This window comes from Mastigoproctus giganteus, chromosome 2 (genome assembly GCF_048544385.1).
Source record: "Mastigoproctus giganteus isolate SK-2022 chromosome 2, ASM4854438v1, whole genome shotgun sequence".
Lineage (NCBI taxonomy): Eukaryota > Metazoa > Arthropoda > Arachnida > Uropygi > Thelyphonidae > Mastigoproctus > Mastigoproctus giganteus.
Genome location: NC_143576.1, coordinates 19117629 through 19142866, shown reverse-complemented (window position 1 = coordinate 19142866; position 25238 = coordinate 19117629). Strand labels below are relative to the sequence as shown.

The 25238-nt window shown below is 38.8% G+C and overlaps 1 protein-coding gene across 1 annotated transcript in view; it reads right to left on the bottom strand.

The window, feature by feature from the left end:
* rictor (rapamycin-insensitive companion of Tor) overlaps positions 1–25238 on the bottom strand; it is a 707794-nt gene that overhangs the window by 25046 nt on the left and 657510 nt on the right. Inside the window, exon 30 of the mRNA XM_090388323.1 lies at positions 15784–15916. Coding sequence (XP_090244449.1) covers positions 15784–15916 — 133 coding nt within the window. The remainder of the gene's footprint in view (positions 1–15783; positions 15917–25238) is intronic.

Sequence of the window (25238 nt, the reverse complement as noted above, 5' to 3'; positions counted from 1 at the left end):
TGTTTAATACAAAATATTTTAAGTAAGTATTAAAAAGTTAATATTTGCAGCATTGATAGTATAAGTACACTTTTCAGTATGGTTAGTAAAACGTATGCTGTTCATGCTGTGATACCTAGCTATCAAGTTCACTTTGTCATTTCGGAGGGGATCAGATCTATTAGTTTGGCGTATAATACATGGGGAGCTAAAGATTCATAATTTGAACAGCTGTGAGCATTAGCATAATAAATAAATAATTTATTTTACTCTAGGAAGACTACATAAGGTCAGAGAAGTTCATACCAGACAGAAAGAATAGAATACAAGAGTATCACTGCATTTTGTAGTTATACGGATTTGAACTATGGCCACTCAAATGCACGTCAAACATTGAGTTATTCTGTACAAGTGAGTTTGTGTTTTGAGACACTTTTATATTTTAGTGAAGCAAACATTCGGTTTGTGTCAAAAGTGAAAATTTATAGCTGTTCAACATGGATACTAAACTCACTGGTGTTCAAAGAAAGTGCATCACCTAGGAATTTCACATTTCTAACCCTTTTTCGTGGTGGTATGTTACACTAATGACTAGCATCACAAATAGAAATACAGTCGATTCCGGTTATTTGGGACACATCGGGACTAGTGCATTTTGGCCCGATTAAGCGGCTGCCCCAATTATCCGAAGTTTCAGGTAAATAGTTAAAAAATACAATGGATCCACGCTTTACATTTGATTCACTGTACAATCAAATCACGTTACGACGGACTCACCATAGTAAAGTACCGTTCACTATACAATGTGTAGTAAGCACCGTCATTGTGATCACGTTTGTGTATTGAATTTTAATTCTCTTAAACGGCGATTCTAATTAAAGTAATCCTTTTATTACCTTACCAATTAAAAAATTAAATGATACGTGAAAATCAGAAGAATATACGGGATAATCGGAATAATTAATATGTACTGTAATATGTACATACGAACTAGTTGACATTTCTGTTCACTGACATTTGTGGGTGGGGGTTAAAATTTAAAACAGTAAAAAGATAAGCAATCAATAACAAAGAACACAGCATACACAAATTGCAAGTAACACGATGCGCGCAAGTGAGAACGGAGTAACGCGTTACGAAGCTTTAAAAATAGGAATGAAGAGAAGATTCTGAAAATTAATTTTTTTATATGATTGAAGATTCCATAGAAGTGTGAACACATTTCACTATAATAACCCAGAGAATTCCAGCTGTCGGTATTATCACAAATTCAATAAGATCGACTTTACTATCCGTTTATGATAGATTGCACTAACAGAAAAGCCCAATAAACAGGTGACTGCTAATTGTTTTATGGTTGTGACCTCCAGAAATCTGACCGAACCATGTGTACGGTTGGAGACAATCGTAGGGTAATCTCCAGTGCTGCAGTCTCCTGCCCCAATTAAACGGCATGTTGTCCCAATTAAGCGAAGTAAACTCTGGCTATTTTCTCGATTGGGTTCTGTTCTTTAAGATTTGCCCCAAATAAATGGCGGCCCTGATTAACCGGTGGCCAAATAACTGGAATCCACTGTATAAACAAAAGATATTTGTTAATAGTTAAGGCAAAGTAATATTTAACAGATGCTCTCAAAATATTCCAAATTGAGCATTTGCAACCTTAATACAACAGTTTTGGTAAACACAACAATTATGGTTGAAATGTAATCAGAAGCTCTCAATTTGCTTCGGTTTATCATTTTAAAAGGAAAACAAAATGAAAAGTTCACAGCTGCAAACTAATATTTAGTTGAACCGCCTCTGGCCCTGATGACAGCAGCACACCGTAGAGGAAGCCGACCGGGCTAGCCGAGTGGGTAAAGTACCTGCCCGGCAACCCAAAGGTCGCGGGTTCGATTCCCGCCTCGGGCTTGGATCAAAGTACTGCAAAAACCTTGGGAGGTGCAATATGGCCACAGACGCCGATGCGCCAACAACTACCAAATCAAAAAAAAAAAAAAAAAAAAAACACCGTAGAGGCATCGACAAGTTCAATTTCTGAAGATAATCAACTGATAGTTTGTGGTTCCTAACACGAATTATGGCTTCCTGAAATTCACAAAGGGTCTTTCATTTCTTTCTGACAACAGCAGATTCCACACGATGCCAAAAGTGCTTACTTACATGTTTCGCCCGATGATAAGGAACAGAGTCGTCCTGAAAGAAGCAGTTACTTGGTACTTGAAATGGTCTCTAATGGTTGGCAGCAATTTGCCTTCCAATATAGCCAGGTATCCATAGGCTCGATTCTGATGTCATTTACGGAACCTTTTATAAACTGCAGGTGACCTACTCCACGATACGAAATGCCCACCCATATCATTTGGCTGGTAGGGAATTTCACTGTAGACATACAGTGAAATTCCCTTACAGTCTATGGTGAATCATTTGTCTCCCATCAGAGCCATGCAGGTTGAATTTGTTTTCATCCAAGAAAATACCTGACTTCCACTGCTCGGGGATCCATTTGACATGCTCCTTAGACCAAATTAATCAGGCCTTTTTCATTTGTGTGAGGAGGGGCTTCTTCTTAGGATGACGGGCACCAAGTCCATTTTTGAAGAGGCATCTTCTGACTATTACTGCACTTGCTACCACTCCTGTATATTTTTCCCATTCTCTTTTCAGCTCAGACAAAGAAGCTTTACAGTTTTTAAGGCAGAAGCGCTTCAAAACGCGGTCCTGTTTTGGCGTAGAGGCTTGTTTGTGTCCGGTTCCTTTTTTCCTATCAGCAAAAACCAGTATACTTGAGTTTCGACAGAAATCTACTCAGTGTGGACTAATTACAAGACACTCTATAAGCAATATGATGGGAAGAATATCCTTCCTCATGTAAAGCAACAATAGCACTCTTTCTTCATGGCATAAACTGCACGTAACTTGCCATTCTGACAAAAGCAAAGAATGACTGCAACTCTTGCAGAGCGTGCTTATATAGTTGAAAGTAACAGCTGATGCAATATTACGTCATCACCTATGCATGCCAATCTTATCTGATGCAATCCATAAGAAATATTGCCATATACGTTATTTGGATGACAATTACAATTTTAAGGGGTGATGCACTTTCTTTGAACACCAGTGTATAAATTGCAAAGCAATTTAATATTCCTTTACCAACATTATGAATGGTATTGAAAAAAACTAGAAGACAGTAGAAGATACATCTGAAGCTGGAATGGCTCGAAAAATAAAAAAATGTGTACAAGCACAAAGCATAAAGACCTTAAAGAAAGACTATTGGAATGTTTTCATCATATACAGGTAGTAAGTTTACCAGTGGTTAGCTACAGCACTTTAAAGATCAAAACAACTTAGTCTTGCTTGATATTTGTGGTAAATCTGTACAATTAATTTTTGGCAATATGAAACAAATTATTTATATAAACACTACTATCTCATACATATTTTCAAGATGTATAATACAGTAGTGTTTCAATTTGCTTCCCAACAAAGCACTTCACGATCATGGTGAAACTTACAGGAACTCTCCGACTTACTCAATACTCGATTTGGGGAAATCTGACTTTATGTAATTTTTTGCCAGCCGGTGAAAACTTAAAAAAAATATTGTGGAAATGTATTTTGCATCCCATAGAAATAAATGGAGGTATCATTAAAATATCGTAATGTAAACCCAATAAGTTTTTTTTTGTAATTCGTTCCATTTCCTTGGAAGTTCAAAATTTCGCTATACTACTAAGCTGGTGTGGCGCCTACACAACATGGGTAATGCCGCCCCTCTATGTTACCAGGCGGTAGTAGGTGGTAGATAACTCTCATCAACCGGTGCAATACCACCACTTTGCTTATTGGAGGCTTGAAGTGGTGGAACCCATGTTTAGTCTCTAGAGCTAAGTTCCGATCAACCCTTCCCTATCTCTTCCATCATGCAGTATGACTGATGACTTTTGAGGTTATGATGAACGTCGTGAAGAGATCCAATATCCCTTACATTTCAAGGTTACAGCTCTAAAACGGTGTTCGCAGGCCAGCCGCTAGTTAGTACACCAGACAGAACCCATTGGTAACTATCTAGGAGGCTTCCGGATCAGCTAGTGTATAATATTGCTATCTCTACTATGCCAGATAGTGACTGGAGCGAGTCCGAGTAGTGTATATGCGGAGAGCATTGTCGAGGACACGTTATGTCAAGGATCTGGGTATATTCTTACCATGTGTACGCCATATCCAAAAATTTCATTACTTCATACAGCATGTCCCACCAACTTTTTCTTACTATTGAATACACCATGAATTGTCAAACTAATAGAGCAAGCTTATCTGTGAAAAGATCTAAACCTTCCAAGCACTTCCTAATCCATTTCACAAATATACGTGGTCTCAATTCTAATCTCAACGATGTCCATTTCCACTTGCAGTCTGCCAAACCCCATGTACTTTTTCTGACAGAATCTCAGTTATCAGTTGATTCAACTACTGCTCATCTGAGATGCCCAAATTATTCACTGTATGATTCCTTTCGCCTCAAAGGTGGTACTTGTGCATATGTCCTTTCAGATATTCCCTGTCAGAGACTTGGCAATTTGGAATCTCCTCTCTTCGATCTTCTCTGGATTAAAATCTCTCTGCCTCATAGTGTCAAATTCATCTGTTGTCTCTACCGTTCTCCCAACTCCACTAATCACTTGGAGCTCTTTGACTTCCTCTCTTTGAAACTTGACTTTCTCCAGTCCAACTTTCCTAACAGTGAGGTAATTTTCCTTGGTGATTTTAATGTTCACAATTCCAGTTTCTAATCACACCGACCCAGCTGGTTGAGATGCTGAGGCTTTTGCAATTACTAATGATCTTGCACAGATTGTTCATTTACCTACAAGAATAACGGACAATCCTAATCATACAGCCAATACACTTGATCTTTTTCTCACAAACAACCCTTCTAAGTAGACGGTTGAAGTGAGAGTTTCTTTAGGCACTTCAGATCACAACTTGGTGATTGTCTCTTCTCCAATGGAACCTTTATCTCATGGCTATTTCCAACCTAGTGTTGTTTGGCATTACAAGAATGCAAAATGGGATGACCCGTGAGATTTCTTTTCTTCTTTTCCTTGGTCGGATTACTGTTTCAAAACTTCTGATGTCAATGTTTGCTCAGATCGTGTCAGTGAAATTATTCTTGCAGGAATGGAATCCTTTATCCAACACTGCACTTTAAAATCTCGTCCTTTATCTAAACCTTGGTTTTCCAATAAATGTGCTAAGGCTGTTCACAAGAGAAGAATGTTGCATATCGTAATTGGCTTGTTTCTAATTCTTCAGTTTCATTTTCTGCCTACACCAAAGCTCGCAACAATTGTAAAGCAGTTATTAATCAGTCCAAACTAGAGTTTGAACAGGCTAAGAGTAGAAAACGTGCTTCTTGCCCAAGTGGTAGCCGAGCATTCTGGTCCCTTGCCAAAGCTATTGGCCGCAACTTTTTCCCACCTCTGTCCAAACCATGGGCCTATATGAGAGTTTGAAGGACAGGGTGGATGCCCTCGAAAGATCTAAATTGAGGGGCCCATCAAGCTTTCAGCTGCCCACATCAATGCCTGAGTTTGCACCTGGTCATCATGCAACAAAGCGGCAACCCCCAAGGCAGAATGCGCTGGTCCCACAGGACCTAATAGTTGTTGGTGACTCTACTGTCAAGGAAACGGGGAACATGCTTTGTAAAAAGGATAGGTGGAACAGAACCAGGGTATGTCTGCCAGGGGCAAAGGTTGATGATGTTGTAGAGTGGATATCATCTTTTAAGGGCACAAAAGGTGATATATAGTTGTACACGTTGGCACTAATGATATTAAGAGTAGGAGACCGGCAGAATTACAGGTCACTTAACAAGTACAGGTCATTGTTGAACAAAAGCCGAGAATTAGGGTTGAATTTGAAAGTGTCTGCAATTGTGCCCAGACACGATAGGAGGGAGTACATGATGAGAGCTTTGTTGATCAATATGACCCTGGAAAGATTGTGCAAGCTCAAGGGGTAGAATTTTTTTCAGCCTGGTCTGTACTTGATAACAGGAGAGACTGCTTCTACAGGGATGGGATACACTTAAATGGAAAGGGTGCAAGAATATTTGCTGATGCTATCAAAGCAGTGTTAGGTGGGTCGGAAAACTGATAGCTTGGGGGGATACAAGGACTAACAGTTTAACAGTAGCCGTAGGCAGAGGTGAAGGTGATTCTTGCACAACTTCTATCAGAATACCAACTCCACTAATCACTTGGAGCTCTTTGACTTCCTCTGTTTGCAACTTGACTTACTCCAGTCCAACTAACAGTGAGGTAATTTTCCTTGGTGATTTTAATGTTCACAACTCCAGCTGGCCTCCGTTTTCTAGTCACACCGACCAAGCAGGTCAAGATGCTGAGGTTTTTAGAATTACTAATGACCTGGCACAGATTGTTCATTTACCCAAAGAATACCGGACAATCCTAATCATACAGCCAATACGCTTGATCTTTTTCTCACAAACAACCCTTCTAAGTACACGGTCGAAGTGAGAGGTCCTTTAGGCACTTCAGATCACAACTTGGTGATTGTCTCATGGCTATTCCCAACCTCGTGTTGTTTGGCATTACAAGAATGCAAAATTGGATAACCTGTGAGACTTCTTTTCTTCTTTTCCTTGATCGGATTACTGTTTCAAAACTTCTGATGTCAACGTTTACTCAGATCGTGTCAGTGAAATTATTCTTGCAGGAATGGAATCGTTTATCCCACCTCCACTTTAAAATCTCATCCTTTATCTAAACCTTGGTGTTCAAGAGAAGAACGTTGCATATCGTAATTGGCTTGTTTCTAATTCTTCAGTTTCATTTTCTGCCTTCACCAAAGCATGCAACAATTGTAAAGCAGTTATTAATCAGTCCAAACTAGAGTTTGAACAGGCTAAGAGTAGAAAACTTGCTTCTTGCCCTAATGGTAGCCGAGCATTCTGGTCTCTTGCCAAAGCTATTGGCCACAACTTTTACCCATCTCTGCTCCCACCTCTGTCCAAACCAGATGGTTCTGTTGTAACTTCAGCCAAGGATAAAGCTGACCTGCTAGCATCCCATTTTGATTCCAACTCCTGTATTAATGATCTTGTAAAACACCTCCCACCATTCCCAACACGTTCCATTCAATGCCTCCTGTGGTCTTCCATCAAAAGGATATCCGAAGGATTTTGACGAATCATGATGCTAAGAAAGCTCCAGGTCCCGATGGTATTTCTCCACTTGTTCTCAAAACCTGTGCTCCTGAACTTACTCCTATTTTCTGCCACCTTTTTTCACTTTCTTATTCCAAAGGTGTTTTTCCTTCTGCTTGGAAATTTGCTCACATCCAGCCAGTTCCTAAAAAGGGTGACAAATCCCTCCCATCCAATTATTGTCCCATTGCAATTACTTCTACTCTTTATAAAGTAATGGAGAAATCAATTAATAGCCAACTCTTAAACTACCTAGAAACCTTCCATCTGATCAACGATCACCAGTATGGATTCCATCAGTGTAGATCCACTGGTGATATTCTGGCTAATGTTACTTATTTATGGAAAGGTTCGGTGAAACACAAGTAGTTGCTCTTGACATCTCAAAGGCTTTCGATCGTGTTTGGCATAAAGGCCTTCTAAACAAGCTTCCATCTTATGGTTTGCCAACTGTTTTTAGTAATTGGTTATCCAGTTTTCTCTCTGAACGCTCACTGAGGGTGATGGTAGATGGCTCTCTGTCTTCTAACTTCTCCACTAATGCCGGTGTTCCCCAAGGTTCAGTTCTTTCCCCCACTCCTTTCCTCTTATATATTAATGACCTTCTTCCATGGACTGGAAATCGTATCCATAGTTTTGCCGATGATAGCACATTGCATTCCACTTTCCATTTTGAGAAACCTTGTCCTGCTCAATCAGCTTCAGCTTTTCGAAAATCTGCTACCAATTCCTTAAATGCTGTTCTTCAGGTAATTCTCCAGTGGGGCAAAGACAACTTAGTTGATTTCAACCCTTCTAAAACACAGTCTTGTCTTATATCTGACAAAAAGGATTCTTCTGCTCCTATGCTTATATTTAGTGGCACTCCGATTTCTAGGCAAAATGATATATCTCTTTTACCCTGACTTCTAATCTCTCTTGGCACAAGCACATTACTAATATTGATTACTCTGCATCTGAAAAACTTGGTTTTTTTCGTTTTCGCTCTTGGCATTACTTTTCTTCCAAACAGCTGCTCACTCTGTATAAATTGCAAATCCGCCCTACCATGGAATATTGTTACCACATCTAGGGTGGTGCTCCCAAAATCTCTCTCAGGCTTCTTGATTTTATTCAGAAGAGGGCAGTTAGGTTAATTAATGATTCATCTCTATTAGAGTCTCTCCGCTCGCTTTCTCATAGACGTACTGTTTCTGCTGCATGCCTTTTCTACTTCCATGGGCACTGTTCTTCTGAATTGGCTTCTATAATTCCCGCTCTCTCTTTCAAAACAGTCCAAACACGTGCCGCCGCCACCACCACCACCAGCGTCCATTTACTGTCCAACTTCAAACTCACAGAACCAACTTTTCATCTTTCTCGTTTATTCATTCAACTGCCGTTTTCTGGAACAACCTTCCTTCATACGTATTTTCTGAAAATTACAGTCTGATTACAGTTAGTCTGCAGAAGTTGAAGTCCAATGTCAACAAATATCTTCTTTCGTCTTCTCAACCTCAAATCGAAGCATGGTACTAAGTACTATAGGTTCTAATCCCCAAAAAAAAAAAAAAAAAAAAAAAAAAAAGCTATTTATTGCTCTAAAAGGTTATTTTTATAATGGAAATTGTGCTACACTTTCATCATTATCATATGTTCCCATTATAAGAATCAATTTTGAATGCCTTTGTGATATTTTTCTAGAGTACATTTCTGGAGGTCACGACCATAAAACAATTTGTACTTTCCGGTATATTGGGCTTTTCTGTTAGTGCATCTAAGTATAAATGGGTAGTAAATTCGATCTTATTGCATTTGCGATAATACTGATAACTGCAATTATGTGGGTTTTTAAACTATTATGGTGATATTGTGTTCCCTTTGACTGATCTCTTTAATCGTATAAAAAACAAATTTTCAGAAACTTCTCTTGATTCCTATTTACTTATTACAATGATGATGGGAAAGGGACCAATGGAATGTGCAAGTGTTGTCAATGCCAGGAAAATGAAACAAAATTGATTTCGAAATGAAGATGAAAATGATTAAGAAGTACGAAGCAGGACAAAGTTTGTCATCTATTGAAAGGGAATTAGGTCTCGCTGCTTCAAGGGGTGAATACTATTTTAAAGGACAGTGCACGTATAAAAGAACATGTCAAAGGATGAATGCACTTAAGATCAATAGTGATCACAAAACAGCATAGAGGTGCTATATCGAAGATTGAAGAACTGTTAATAATATCGTTTAAAAATCATATTCAGGAGCAAGTGCCCCTGAGTCCAATGGCCATTCTAGCAAAAGCAAGACGTATTTATAAAGATATTAAGGATTAGTATGGTGAATCCCAACCCAAGTTCATGACAAGCAACGGGTAGTTTAATAGGTTCAAACATTGTGCTGGTTTCCACAATATTAAAGTATACAGTGAAGTCATCAATGCAGCAAATTTTTAACGTTGACGAGACCTCTCTGTATTAAAAAAAAAAAATGGTGGATCGAACATACATTACCAAAGAGGAAAAGACAATGCCAGGATTCAAGGCTTCAAAAGATAGGGCCATGCTCTTGAGGCTAATGCAGCGGGAGATTACAGATTAAAACCACTGCTTGTGTATCATTCTGGAAATACTTGTGCATTTAAAGGTATCAGTAAAGCCACCCTACCTGTTCCAAGATTTTGCTTCTATTAGATAATGCTCCTGGACATTGCACGCACCTAGATGATTTCAATTCGAATGTGAGAGTCATATTTCTACTGCCAAACACGACTTCACTCATCCAACTTATAGCTCGGGGTGCTATTTCGAATTTAAAGCTATTTATGCACAACATTTCTCAGGCATTGTCTGCCACAGATGGTGAGAAAACGTTTATGTTAAGGACTTTTGGAAATGTTACAATATTTACCACGGCATCTTAAACTTTGATGATTGTTTATTTATTTATTGATGATTGTTTATTCTACTTATGTTAAAGTAATTATGTAGTTATTACTTACCAGATGCTGAAGAATAAGAGTCAAGCTTTTGCACATTATAATCTTTCTTCCAAAACATTCTCATAAAGAATATTTTAAAAGAAATAGCCATAGTTTTCTGAAGATTTATTTTCGTAAGAATGCCGCATGAAAAATTTAGTATATATAGAAATTTTCAAGAGAATCTAGAAACTAAGCAGAGATTGGCTGTAAAATGGCAACTGAGTTTAACAGTGATTAATTCAGAGTAACAGCTGCATTTGGGTGACAGTAATCCAAGAGTGGTGTGCCATTTGGGTGGTGCCGAGCTCAGAGCGGTGGAGTAGTAGTAGTGGCATGTGATGCAAGAAAGCAAGTGTATGAGCTTATGCAGCATCAGCCAAAAAAAAAAAAAAAAAAACACCATTCCCTAGAAATGTCTGTCCAGTTCCTCATTCAATTTATTTAACCTGTCAACTTCCACAACGACAGATGGAAGTTTGTTCCAGCAATTAACCACCGGCTGGCTAAAGGCAAATTTCCGCACATCTATTCTACATCTGTCTTTTCTTAATTTGAATTTATGCCCCCTTAGGTTCGTAATCTGAACGAGTGGAAGGATCCCATCAGAATTCAGCGTGCTCAACCCATTCAAGGCCTTATACACCTCAATCAGATCACCGCGCAGGTGCCTAGTCTCCAGCCACTGCAATTTGCAGAATTTAAGCCTCTCTTGGTAAGAGGATCCCTTCATTTCCCTCACCAATCTTGTTGCCCTTCTCTGTACACGCTCAAGTAAACCTACATCCTTCCTAAAATGAGGCCTCCAGACCTGTACACAGTACTCAAGGCGTGGCCTAACCATTGCCTTATACAGAGGGCACTCACCTCCTCCTCCTAGCTAGCAATATTCCTATATATCATTGACAAAACCCCATGACCTGCCCTGACAGCCTGTTTGCATTGCTCAGAAAACTTCATATCTGACTGCACAATTACTCCCAGGTCTTTTTCATTTTCTACCACCTTAAGTGTAGTACCACACAGTTGGTACGTTTCTCTGGGGTTACTTCTACCCATATGCAGTACTTTGCATTTGTCAAGGTTAAACTTCAGTTGCCACTTCTTAGCCCATCTGCCCAAATTATCTAGATCCTGTTGCAGTAGCACACTGCCATTACTATCATTAACAACCCTGCCAACCTTTGTATCATCTGCAAACTTCGACATTAAGCCTGATATACCTTCATCAATATCATTGATAAATAAACAAAACAACAGTGGATCTAACACCGAACCCTGTGGGACTCCACTAATAACATTAGTCCACGAAGAGCAGCACCCATTGATTACCACCCTCTGTCTTCTCCCACTTAACCATCCTTTTATCCATTGTAGCAACTTACCCTTAATACCATTCCGCTCCAATTTGTACAATAGTCTTCCATGCGCAACAGTGTCAAAAACTTTCCTGAAATCCAAGTATATGATATCAAAATTATTTTTTGCATACAGTTCCTTTGTAACCACATCATAATATCCTATAAAATTTGTCAGACAAGACTTTCCCTTAACAAACCCATGCTGTCTGAATTATTGCTGCAGTCTTGTCTAGATGATCCTGCAATGCATCTTTAACCAGTGACTCCATTATTTTACCCGGAACAGAAGTTAAACTAACTGGTCTGTAATTACTCGTGTCACCCTTCGATCCCCCTTTGTGAATTGGGGATACATTTGCAGTCCGTGGGAACCTCCCCTGAGTCCAAGGATGCTCTCATAATTATGGCTAAGGGTTTGCTTAGTTACTTTGCCGCCTCGTTTAATATAACTGGATAGATCCCATCCACCCCAGGTGCCTTTCTTATGTTTAATTTCAACAAGTTCTCCTCCACTTTGCTCTCAGTTATTACAAAATCATTAAGCACCCTGCTACAATTTGATAACCTTATGCCATTTTCAAACCTTAATAACTCCTCATGTGTAAATGTAGATGCAAAATACTCATTCAGTTTGTTTGCTATCTGAGCAGGATCATCAACAGTCGAACCATCGATGTCAAGTAGACCAATCAGATTGATCCCCTTCCTTTTAGAGTTTATATAAGTAAAGAAATCCTTGCTGTTTTTCTTAGCATCTGTTGCCAAGGATTTCTCGTAATCTGCCTTCGCCTGCCTAACCTCTTTTGTGACCTGATTACAGACTAGCTTATATCTGCCATAGGCTTCTGAGTCACTTGATAATTTATATGCATCCCATGCATTTTTCTTCTCTGTTACGAGTCTCATTAGTTCATTAGATAACCATTTAGGCCTAAACCTTGAACAATATGATAAGGATCTACAGATAATTGTACAATCTGACATGAAAATCTCTCTGCAGTACAAACAAGCTGCTAGAATAGCTCATGAGGACAATGATATACAGAAACTTCCAGAAATTTGCATTCAGCCAAAGGATAATCACTCTTTGGAATAAACTTTCACCTAGTGAGGTGAAGATGAGTAGTTAAAATAAATTTAAGGAACAATTTGAGAGATTATTGGAAGTTTGAATAAAATTTAACAGAGAATTAGACAAATTATTGTGAGGAAATTGGCCAAATGAATCTAAAAAAGCTGTACATCAGCCAAAAAAAAAAAAAAAAAAAAAATTTTTTTTTTTTTTTTTTTTGACTGATGCAGCATCTATCCATCCCCTCCATCAGTTTCTCTACTTCTGCCTTGAATTTATTCAGGCCATCCACTTCCACAACATTAAACAGAAGTTAGTTGCACTATATGCTAAAGGCAAACTTCCAAACATCTATTCTGCAACCATCCTTCCTTAGTTTGAATTTATGCCACATTCTGTGTGTAGTCTGAACAAGAGGAAAAATCCCATTAGCATTGAGCATGCTCAATCCATTTAAAGCCTAAAATGATTTATTCAGATTGCCACACAGGCTTAGTCTCCATACTCTGCAGTGCATAGAACTGAAACCTTTTTGGTAAGAGCACCCATTTGCTCCACTCATCAATCTCATTGTCCTGTTCTGTACCTGCCCCAGCAGCTCTACATCCTTCCTAAAATGAGCTTCCAAACTTGTACGCAGTACTCAAATGTGGCCTGACCATTGCCTTATACAATGGAATAGTCACCTATCTATCATAGATAAAACCCCCATGTGTTGGCCTGGCAGCGTGCCTACACTGCTTATCTGACTGCACAGTTACCCCCTGGTTCCTTTTAAATTTCACTACCCTGAGTGTAGTACAAGTTTGTCTAGAATTACTGCTATCCATATGCAGTACTTTGCATTTGTCAATGTTAAATCTCAATTGCTATTTCTCTGTCCAACTACCTAATATTTCAAGATCTCGTTGCAGCAGCTGCAGCTTACCCTGATCACTGTCATTAACCATCCTGCCAAACTTGTATCATCTTGAGGGGTCCTTGAAGTTGTCACAGACATTCTCTCAGATATGCCAGACAAGCTGTACTTGCTACCAGAGTGTCTAAAACACTGATGGAACTGATATTCGGGTGACACTCAAGTCAAGTGGACCCAATTTTGGCCAAGTCCAGACGGTCTGTGACAGCCAAATCCTCTGCTTGCACCTTCACGATGCTGGAACTGTCAGTAATCCTGGGTATAACCTCCATGCACAAGTACATGGTGGGAGATCACCCAGGTGTGAACCAACGTAAGCAGGATTCGAGGTGTGGCGCCCACTCCACATGGAGGAATGCCGCCCTTCTATGTTACCAGGCAGTACTAGGTGGTAGATGACACTCATCAACCAAAGTGGCGGAACCTATGTTTAGTCTCTAGAGCTAAGTTCCGGTCAACCCTTCCCTATCTCTTCCATCATGCAGTATGAACATCATGGCGAGATCCAATATTCCTTACCTTTCAAGGTTACAGCCATAAAACGGCGTTCACAGGCTGGCCGCTAGTTAGTACACTGGACCGAACCTACTGGTAACTCTCTAGGAGGCTTCCGGATCAGCTAGTGTATAATCTTGCTAGATACTCTGCCAGATAGTGACTGGAGGGAGTCCGAGTAGTGTGTATGCGGGGAGCATTGTCGAGGCCACGTTATGTCAAGGATCTGGGTATATTCTTACCATGTGTACACCATATCCAAAAATTTCATTACTTCATACATGTCCCACCCACTTTTTCTTACTATTGAATACACCATGAATTGTCAAACTAATAGAGCAAGCTTATCTGCAAAAAGATCTAATCCTCCCAAGCACTTCCTAATTCATTTCACAAATATACATGGTCTCAATTCAAATCTCAATGATGTCCATTTCCACTTGCAGTCTGCCAAACCCCATGTACTTTTTCTGACAGAATCTCAGTTATCAGTTGATTCAAATACTGCTCATCTCAGTTGCCCAAATTATTCACTGTATGATTCCTTTTGCCTTAAAGGTGGTATATGTCCGTTCTGATATTCCCTGTCAGAGACTTGGCAATTTGGAATCTCCTCTCTTTGATCTTCTCTGGTTTAAAATCTCTCTACCTCATTGTGTCAAATTCATCTGTTGTCTCTACCATTCTCCCTACTCCACTAATCACTTGGAGCTCTTTGACTTCCTCTCTTTGCAACTTGACTTTCTCCAGTCCAACTTTCCGAAGAGTGAGGTAATTTTCCTTGGTGATTTTAATGTTCACAACTCCAGCTGGCTTCCGTTTTTTAGTCAGACCAACCCAGCTGGTTGAGATGCTGAGGCTTTGCAATTTCTAATGACCTTGCCCAGATTGTTCATCTACCTAAAAAGTCATTGGCACTTTTTTTTTTAAGTAAAACATTTTAGTGTTTACAGGAAGCTTTTATTTTACATGTCAAGTATTCATTTGCCAAAAACTGTTTAACTGAAAAGTTTATTTGCTTGTACAGTAGATGCTCTCTTATCTGATGTAAGTGGGAGTAGCTGGTTAATCAAAAAAAGTCAGTTAAATTGAGGAATGTGCAAAAAAAAAAAAAAAAAAAAAATATATATATATATATATATATATATGTGTATCTTAAGAATTTTATTTTTCTTAAGATAATATATATATCTTTACATTTATTTACTTAAAATTAATCCATCAAATTAATTTGATGCAATTTATTCTTCATCTTTAAATCCATCTATTTCCACCTCCTCGGTGTGTATGATTTCTGTGTCATCCATAATTACATGAAGAACTATAATTTAACAAAAAGCCATTGTTTTGGCAAAAACTATTAAAAAATAAAAAGTTAGACATGTTTCTGGCATTGTTCTGTTTTTTGCTATAGAAACATCAACAAGAAAAACTAGCCTTAAATAGATTGTTTCATGAACGAAACAGATTTTTTTTTTTAATAAAATTTTTAACTAAGGCATACATAAAAACTTTCAGGGCTGAATTAATTCCAAACATCAAGCCACAGTGGACTGGTACTCTATATCTCAAAACTACCACAATAAAATATAAATTTGTTGTAATTCTGAGAATATATCTATGTATTTTTTAAACACAGCATTTAGATTCAGATATAATGATCTAATCTGCTATTTCATTTATAAAATGAAGGATTAATTAGATTTGTTAAGATGCTTGTAGTATATATACTGAATATACTCAAATGAGACTTACTTGAGAAGGCCTTGCTCAGAACTTTTCACAGCAACTGAACTGCTGAGGTTTGTAACAAATCGCATCACTTCCCTTCGTACAAGTACTCTGCTTTTAGAACTGCTTTCATCTTCTGCGAGTTTGTTCCTATGTACTATAATATTATTTCTTTTTAAAATAATTTTAAAGTAATATTAACTACTAATAACATAATAATGAACAAGACTACTCTAGAATATGCATTTCAGAATATTATAGAGCTGTATCTCAGATAGGATTTTCCCTGTAATTTATTCCTGGGTTTTCAGCTAGCACTATATGCAGATCTCCCTGGGAATACATGCCTGCACAGAAATAATAATACACAATAGAAGACTACATGAACTGTAGCACTACAGCTTAAGTAGTCAATGTGTCAAAAGCAACCATTGTTTCATTTATCTTTTAAACCTAGGTCACATCAGCCGAACTAATTTTTTCTGACACTCCAAAAAAAAAAATAAATAAAAAATAAATAAAATAAATAAATAAATAAAATAAATAAATAAATAAAATAGTTTGGCTGGTGCGAGTTAAGTTTACAGATATACAAATTCTAGTCAATGCTGAAAATATTCTCTTGTAACACATTCCTGCACTTTTTGGTACAGTAAAACTGCATAAAACCAGATAGAGTAAAACTGCAAAAACCATTGTTTCTTACAGAAACTCAGCATTTTCATCCTTAGCTACACATGTATAGTATTATAAAACCCTTTAGACAGGAGATACAGTTTTGGATAAAAAACAATGATATATTATTTAATAACCTTAAGGACTGCAAACTTGGCAATAATGATAATTTATTCTCACTGGATGTTACTTCGTTATATACGAATGTAAATGTTGAATACACATTAGATATTCTTTGGGATCTGTTAAATAACTCTATACTGATTAATTATACAAAGCTTCCTATTAACGAAATTTTCCACTTAATTCTTAGTTGAAGCTATATCACCTTTCGAGACAAAGTATACAAACAAATTTTTGGTTTGCCAATGGGATTTTGCCATAATGCACCTCCCAAGGTTTTTGCAGTACTTTGATCCAAGCCCGAGGCAGGAATCGAACCCACGACCTGTGGGTTGCCGGGCAGGCACTTTAGCCACCCGGCTAGCCTGGTCGGCTATCGGAGTTCTATCTCTCAATGATTGAGTGTATACATCTGATGCCTTTTCTACCCCGTATCACATACTATGATAGGAATTTAGATGATGTTCTTATTACTGAAAACTAGCACTATTCAAGACATTTTATATTTGTTTAATAATATTCATCCTAGACTCAATTTTATACTGGAAAGGGAAAATATGGATAAAAGTCAATTTCATGCTTACTCAGGACGTGAATAAAATCCAATTTAACATCTATCATAAACCAACAAACACCGGTAAGCTTCTACATTATAACAGCTTTCACCTGTTCAACTGCAAAAGGTCTATTATCTTTAATCAATTTCTCAATGCCTATAAATATTCAACAACAGAAATTGCTTTAGAGTCAGAAATACAGACATTAAACAGCAGATTCTTAAACAGGGGTTACTCCCTTGCTACTGTAAACTGATTTAGGGTACAAGCTAAGGACAGAATACAAAAAATAAAACTACACCAACCAACAATAGTAACATCAAAAAATACTTTATTTCTGTCCCATACATCGAAGTGGCACAAATAGCTTAACATATTCTTTAAATATACTGAATTTAAGATTGTGGCCAGAGCAATACGGAACTTACACGCTATACTGAACAATCACTCAGTCCTTTCCTCTTTAGCAACACAAATAAATGACCTGGTACACATTTCTTGCGGTGATTGTCTTACAAAGGATCGACACGATTTCTGCTGAATTTTAGAGTTAAACAGCATGCGGCCTCAGTTCGTGCTTCTCGTTCAGTAGTGCCAGAATTTAGCCTTTCATGCCATTAATGAAAAACATACATTTTTATTCTATGAGACCAAAATACTTAGTGTTCAAAGTAATTATACAAGAATATTAATTGCAGAAACTGTCGAAATTAAATTAGATGAGAATTTATTAGCGTTCATCGTCCATATCTAATCTTCAGTTCATGGTCTTTTACGTGCACGAGTGAAGACAAATAATCTCTACGTAAGATTCATGCTCACACATTCTCTGTAATTTCCATTCGTGTGATCACGATGTATGGTCGAAAAGTGTCAGCTTCAGGAAGGAAAATCGTTTTTCAAAATTTATCTTAAACTGCATTCAACTGATTTTTTAAAATTGTATTCAATTTATTTTTTATTGTAATTATATTGCACAAATGTTATATTCATTTTAATTTCTGGAGAGTAGCATACAGAAGTGTTCTTCGTATCATATTGAGGTAAATTTCCCTTATTCCTCATAAAATTTTCAAACTCCACTTTTTTAAATGAAAAACTTTATATGCTACTAAATTTCATTAATCATTCTATTTCTCCCAATTTAAAGGAGGGTTCTGCACATTCAGAGACCCTTGCAGACATTTTTGCAGATATGGCAAGCTGTGCTTGCTATCTGGGAGTCTAAAATGCTGATATTCGGGTGATATCCAAGTCAAGTGGACCTAATTTCAGTGAAGTCCGGTGAGTCTGTGACAGCCAAATCATCTGCTTGCACCTTCACGATGGTGGGACTGTTAGAAGCCATGGCTATAACCCCACGTGGAAGTCCTGAAATATGGCACATAGCACACTGTGGGTGATCACCAAGATGTAAACCAATGAAAGCAGGGGTCGAGGTGTGGCACCCACACTACACGGAGGAATGCTGCTCCTCTGTGTTGCCAGGCAATACTAGGCAGTAGATGACTCTCATCAACCGGTGCAATATCATCACTTTGCCTTATTGGAGGGTTAAGTGGTGGACCCCATGTTCAGTCTCCAGAGCAAAGCTCCAGTAAACCCTCCCCATTTCTTCCATCATGCAGTATGATTGATGTCTTTTGAGGTTATGATGGACATCATGGCTCTAAAATGGTGTTCACAGCCCAGCCACTAGATAGTCCACCAGAATGAACCTATTGGTAACTTTCTAGGAGGCTTCCAGACAGATAGTGTATAACCTTGCTGCGTCTACTCTGCCAGCTAGTGACTGGAGGGAGTCCGAATATTATACTTCGGGTGTGTGTGGGAGTGGGCATTGTCAAGGCCACACTATGTCAAGGAGTTGGGTAAATTTTTACCATGTGCATGACATATCCAAAAATTTCATTACTTTGTATAGCATGTCTTCGCCACCTTTTCTTACTTCTGAATACACTACGAATTGTCAAAATAATAGAACAACTTTAACTGGAAAAGGATCTAAATTTCCCACACACTTCCTCTTTCATTTCACAAATATAGGAGTTCTCAGTTATAAATCTCACTGATGTCCATTTCCACTTACAGTCTGCCAAACCCCATGTATTTTTTCTGAGAATTCCAGTTATTGTTTGGTTCAACCACTGCTCATCTCAGCTGACTGAATCATTCGATGTATGATTCTTTCACTTCAAAGGCGGTACCATACGTGTGTTCTGACATTCCCTGTCAGAAACTTAGTAATTTGTGGAATCTCCTCATTTTGATCTTCTCTGGCTTAAAACTGCTCCACCACATTCTCTCAAATTCATCTGTTGCCTCTATCTCCTAACCCCACTAATCACTTGGAACTCAACTTTCTCCAGTCTAACTTTTGCAACAGTGAGGTAATTTTCCTTGGTGATTTTAATGTTCACAACTCCATATGGCTTCCATTTACCAGTCACATGGATCCAGCTGACTTAGATTGTTCATTTACCTACCAGAATATCAGACTTCAAGTTTTGCCTAATGCAGGCAAAACTTGATCTTCTTTTCACAAACAACCCTTCTACGTACACGGTTGCAGCAAGTGGTTCTTCACATACCTCAGATCAGAACTCAGTCATAGCTTCTTCTCAAATGGAGCCTTTTTCTTGTGGCCAATCTCCACCTCGTGGAGGTGGAGATTGGCCACAAGAAAAAGGCTCTTTCTTTTCTTCCTTTATTTAGTTGCTCTTATGAAGAAAGGCTTAAGTTTTGCAGATTACAGTGTCTGGAGACTAGGCACCTGCGAGGTGATCTGATTGAGGTGTATAAAGCTTTGAATGGTTTGAGCATGCTCAATGCTGATGGGATTCTTCCTCTTGCTCAGAATAATCCCCCGAGAGGGCATAAATAATTCAAATCGAGGAAAGACTGTATTTACTGTTACTGTATTTGGTTTTTAGGAGCATTAGCAACTAAAGCCATATTGCTCCAGGATATGCAGTGGTCATTCCCTGACCTTTCCGCATCCTCTGTATTTGGTGGTGACGGGCTCGAACCCCAGTCTAATCAAGAAGCTTGTGTTACGCACTGCTGCTCCTTCCCACCTGGCTACGGAGGCGCCATTGAAGAAAGATAGTTGTAGGATAGATGTGCGGAAGTTTGCCTTTAGCCAGCAGGTAGTTTATTGGTGGAACAGACTTCCATCTTTTGTTGTGGAAGTTGATAGCCTAAATAAATTTAAGGCTGAGCTGGACAGGTATTCGGAACAAATGGAGGGGTGAAATGGGAGCGGGTTTTTTTTTTTTTTTTTTTTTTTTTGCTGATGCTGCATAAGCTTGCTTTCTTGCATCATATGCCTCTACCAATGCCAATGCTAACTCAGCATTCTCATGGACATTTATGAGTTTTGAAAAGTAGGGTAGATGCCCTCAAAGGAATTAAAATGGTGGTCCATCAAGCTCTCAGCTGCCCAAATCAACGTCACAGCTGACACTTATACATTAGGCAACACAGTCGCAATATTCAAGACAGAATGTGTCAGGTCCACAGGAGGTGGTTATTGTCAATGAGTATTGTAAGGGAAACAGGAAATATGTTGTGCAAGAAGGATAGGTAGAATAGGGCCAGGGTATATCTGCCAGGGGCAAAAGTAGACTACTTTGTAAATTGTAGAGCAGATATCATCTTATAAGACAGGACCAAAAGGTGATACTGTTGTACACATTGGCACTAATGATATTAAGAATAGGAAATCTGAGGATTTAACAAGTACAGTGCAATGTTTGAAAAAGTCACAAATTAGATTGAATTTTAAAGTGTCTGCAATTCTGCCCAGACACAATAAGAGGGAGTACATGTTGAAAGCAAATCAAATCAGCCCTGGAAACAATGTGCAAGGCTTATATGGGGATTGAATTTTTCTCAGTGTGAGCTGTGTTTGTTAACAGGAGAGACTGTTTTCACAGGGATGGGATACACTTAAACAGAAGAAGGGCAAGAATATTTCTGATGCTATCAAAACTGTTATCTGCTGTAGGTCATCATGGAACAAGTGAATACATGGGTTATGCAATGGTAACTAAGAATAAGAACATGTGAATGTACACTAATGCTGGGAGTATTGTAAATAAATTTGAAGTACTGAGTAAGTCATCAAAAGCAAACACTTTAGGAATAGCAAAGACATAGTGTCGCTCAGACATGGTGGTGAATTTGAAATTGGAAGTACAATGTATAGAGGAAGGATATACAGGAGACAGGAGGGTGCTGACTCTCTTAAAAAATTACAGCTGTGAGTTGCAGGCTCCGATAAAGCGATAAGTGTTTGCCTTTTTATTTACATAATTGTTATTTTATATTGTACTTAATACGTAGTCTTAAAGTTATAGTTATGCTGGTTATTTTTATTTTAATTTAGATAAAGAGTTTTTGTGGATTACTAATTAATATATGTAAAACAGTTATTTCATTCGAATCTTGAGGCCACTTTCCTACCACTATATAGTGGTAGGAAATTCAAATTTTTAATTGAGTTAGCAAGGTAGCTCTAACGTATAATTATATAAAGTAATACGCTTCACTGTTTCTATTAGATAGTGTAGTACTGACATTTAATTTATTGATCTTATTAATTTCAAATAGCATGCCCAAAACTAGAGCAGCAAAGCAACGGGCACAAAGTGGCAGGAGTGCTGTGACTTGGGGGAGAACTGAGGGGGGACATTTCTCCAACGCATCACAGCCTAAAAAAATGTGCAACTTGTGAAATGTTTGCCGAACTCTCTGGAACGGAACATGATATTGCCATGGGGTATGTCTTTGTGTGTGCGCGATGTAAGGAAATCAGGTGACAACTCAGCGTTGTTATGGGCCTATATGAGAGTTTGAAGGACAGGGTGGATGCCCTCAAAAGATCTAAATTGAGGGGCCCATCAAGCTCTCAGCTGCCCACATCAATACCAGAGTTTGCACCTGGTCATCACGCAACAAAGCGGCAACCCCCAAGGCAGAATGCGCTGGTCCCACAGGAACTAGTAGTTGTTGGTGACTCTATTGACAGGGAAACGGGGAACATGCTTTGTAAAAAGGATAGGTGGAACAGAACCAGGGTATGTCTGCCAGGGGCAAAGGTTGATGACGTTGTAGAGCGGATATCATCTTTTAAGGGCACAAAAGGTGATATATAGTTGTACACGTTGGCACTAATGATATTAAGAGTAGGAGACCGGCAGAATTACTTAACAAGTACAGGTCACTGTTGAACAAAAGCCGAGAATTAGGGTTGAATTTGAAAGTGTCTGCAATTCTGCCCAGACACGATAGGAGGGAGTATATGATGAGAGCTTTGTTGATCAATATGACCCTGGAAAGATTGTGCAAGCTCAAGGGGTAGAAATTTTTTCAGCCTGGTCTGTACTTGATAACAGGAGAGACTGCTTCTACAGGGATGGGATACACTTAAATGGAAAGGGTGCAAGAATATTTGCTGATGCTATCAAAGCAGTGTTAGGTGGGTCGGAAAACTGATAGCTTGGGGGGGGATACAAGAACTAACAGTTTAACAGTAGCCGTAGGCAGAGGTGAAGGTGATTCTTGCACAACTTCTATAAGAATACCAACTCCACTAATCACTTGGAGCTCTTTGACTTCCTCTCTTTGCAACTTGACTTACTCCAGTCCAACTTTCCTAACAGTGAGGTAATTTTCCTTGGTGATTTTAATGTTTACAACTCCAGCTGGCTTCCGTTTTCTAGTCACACCGACCCAGCAGGTCGAGATGCTGAGGCTTTTCCAATTATTAATGACCTGGCAGAGATTGTTCATTTACCTACAAGAATACCGGACAATCCTAATCATACAGCCAATACGCTTGATCTTTTTCTCACAAACAACCCTTCTAAGTACACGGTCAAAGTGAGAGGTCCTTTAGGCACTTCAGATCACAACTTGGTGATTGTCTGATGGCTATTCCCAACCTCGTGTTGTTTGGCATTACAAGAATGCAAAATGGGATGACCTGTGAGACTTCTTTTCTTCTTTTCCTTGGTCGGATTACTGTTTCAAAACTTCTGATGTTAACGTTTACTCAGATCGTGTCAGTGAAATTATTCTTGCAGGAATGAAATCCTTTATCCCACACTCCACTTTAAAATCTCATCCTTTATATAAACCTTGGTTTTCCAATAAATGTGCTAAGGCTGTTCAAGAGAAGAATGTTGCATATCGTAATTGGCTTGTTTCTAATTCTTCAGTTTCGTTTTCTGCCTACACCAAAGCTCGCAACAATTGTAAAGCAGTTATTAATCAGTCCAAACTAGAGTTTGAACAGGCTAAGAGTAGAAAACTTGCTTCTTGCCCTAATGGTAGCCGAGCATTCTGGTCTCTTGCCAAAGCTATTGGCCACAACTTTTACCCATCTCTGCTCCCACCTCTGTCCAAACCAGATGGTTCTGTTGTCACTTCAGCCAATGATAAAGCTGACCTGCTAGCATCCCATTTTTCTTCCAGCTCATGTATTAATGATCTTGGTAAAACACCTCCCACCATTCCCAACACACTCCATTCAATGCCTCCTGTGGTCTTCCATCAAAAGGATATCAGAAGGATTTTGATGAATTTTGATGCTAAGACAGCTCCAGGTCTCGATGGTATTTCTCCACTTGTTCTCAAAACCTGTGCTCCTGAACTTACTCCTATTCTTTGCAGCCTTTTTTTTTCACTTTCTTATACCAGAGGTGTTTTTCCTTCTGCTTGGAAATTTGCTTATATCCAGCCAGTTCCTAAAAAGGGTGACAAATCCCTCCCATCGAATTATCGTCCCATTGCAATTACTTCTACTCTTTCTAAAGTAATGGAGAAATCAATTAACCGCCAACTCTTAAACTACCTAGAAACCTTCAACGATCGCCAGTATGGATTTCATCAGTGTCGATCCACTGGTGATATTCTGGCGTATGTTATCCATTTATGGACTAATTCAATGGAAAGGTTCAGTGAAACACAAGTAGTTGCTCTTGATTGACATCTCAAAGGCTTTTGATCGTGTTTGGCATAAAGGTCTTCTAAACAAACTCCCATCTTATGGTTTGCCAACTGTTTTTAGTAATTGGTTATCCAGTTTTCTCTCTGAAAGCTCACTGAGGGTGATGGTAGATGGCTCTCTGTCTTCTAACTTCTCCACTAATGCCAGTGTTCCCCAAGGTTCAGTTCTTTCCCCCACTCTTTTCCTCTTATATATTAATGACCTTCTTCCATGGACTGGAAATCGTATCCATAGTTTTGCCGATGATAGCACACTGAATTCCACTTTCCATTTTGAGAAACCTTGTCCTGCTCAATCAGCTTCAACTTCTCGAAAATCTGCTACCAATTTCTTAAATGCCGATCTTCAGGTAATTCTCCAGTGGGGCAGAGACAACTTAGTTGATTTCAACCTTTCTAAAATTCAGTCTTGTCTTATATCTCGCAAAAAGGATTCTTCTGCTCCTATGCTTATCTTTAGTGACACTCCGATTTCTAGGCAAAATGATATCTCTCTTTTGGGGATTACCCTGAGTTCTAATCTCTCTTGGCACAAGCACATTACAAATATTGCTTCCTCTGCATCTAAAAAACTTGGTTCTCTTTCGCTCTCAGTGTTACTTCTCTTCCAAACAGCTGCTCACTCTGTATAAATGGCAAATCCGCCCTGCCATGGAATATTGTTCCGACATCTGGGGTGGTGCCCCGAAAACCTCTCTCAGGCTTCTTGATTCCATTCAGAAGAGGGCAGTTAGGTTAATTTATGATTCATCTCTAACAGAGTCTCTCCACTCGCTTTCTTATAGACGTACTGTTTCTGCTGCAAGCCTCTGCTACGGATCCTTCCATTTGCACTGTTCTTCTGAATTGGCTTCTATAATTCCCGCTCTCTCTCTTTCAAAACAGTTCGAACATGTGCCGCCACCAGCCAACATTCTTTTACTGTCCAACTTCAAACCCACAGAAACAACTTTTCATCTTCCTCATTTATTCATTCAACTGCCGTTTTCTGGAGCAACCTTCCTTCATACGTATTTCCTGAAAATTAGTCTACAGAAGTTCAAGTCCAATGTCAACAAATATCTTCTTTTGTCTTCTCAACCTCCAACTCAAGCAGGGTACTAAATACTA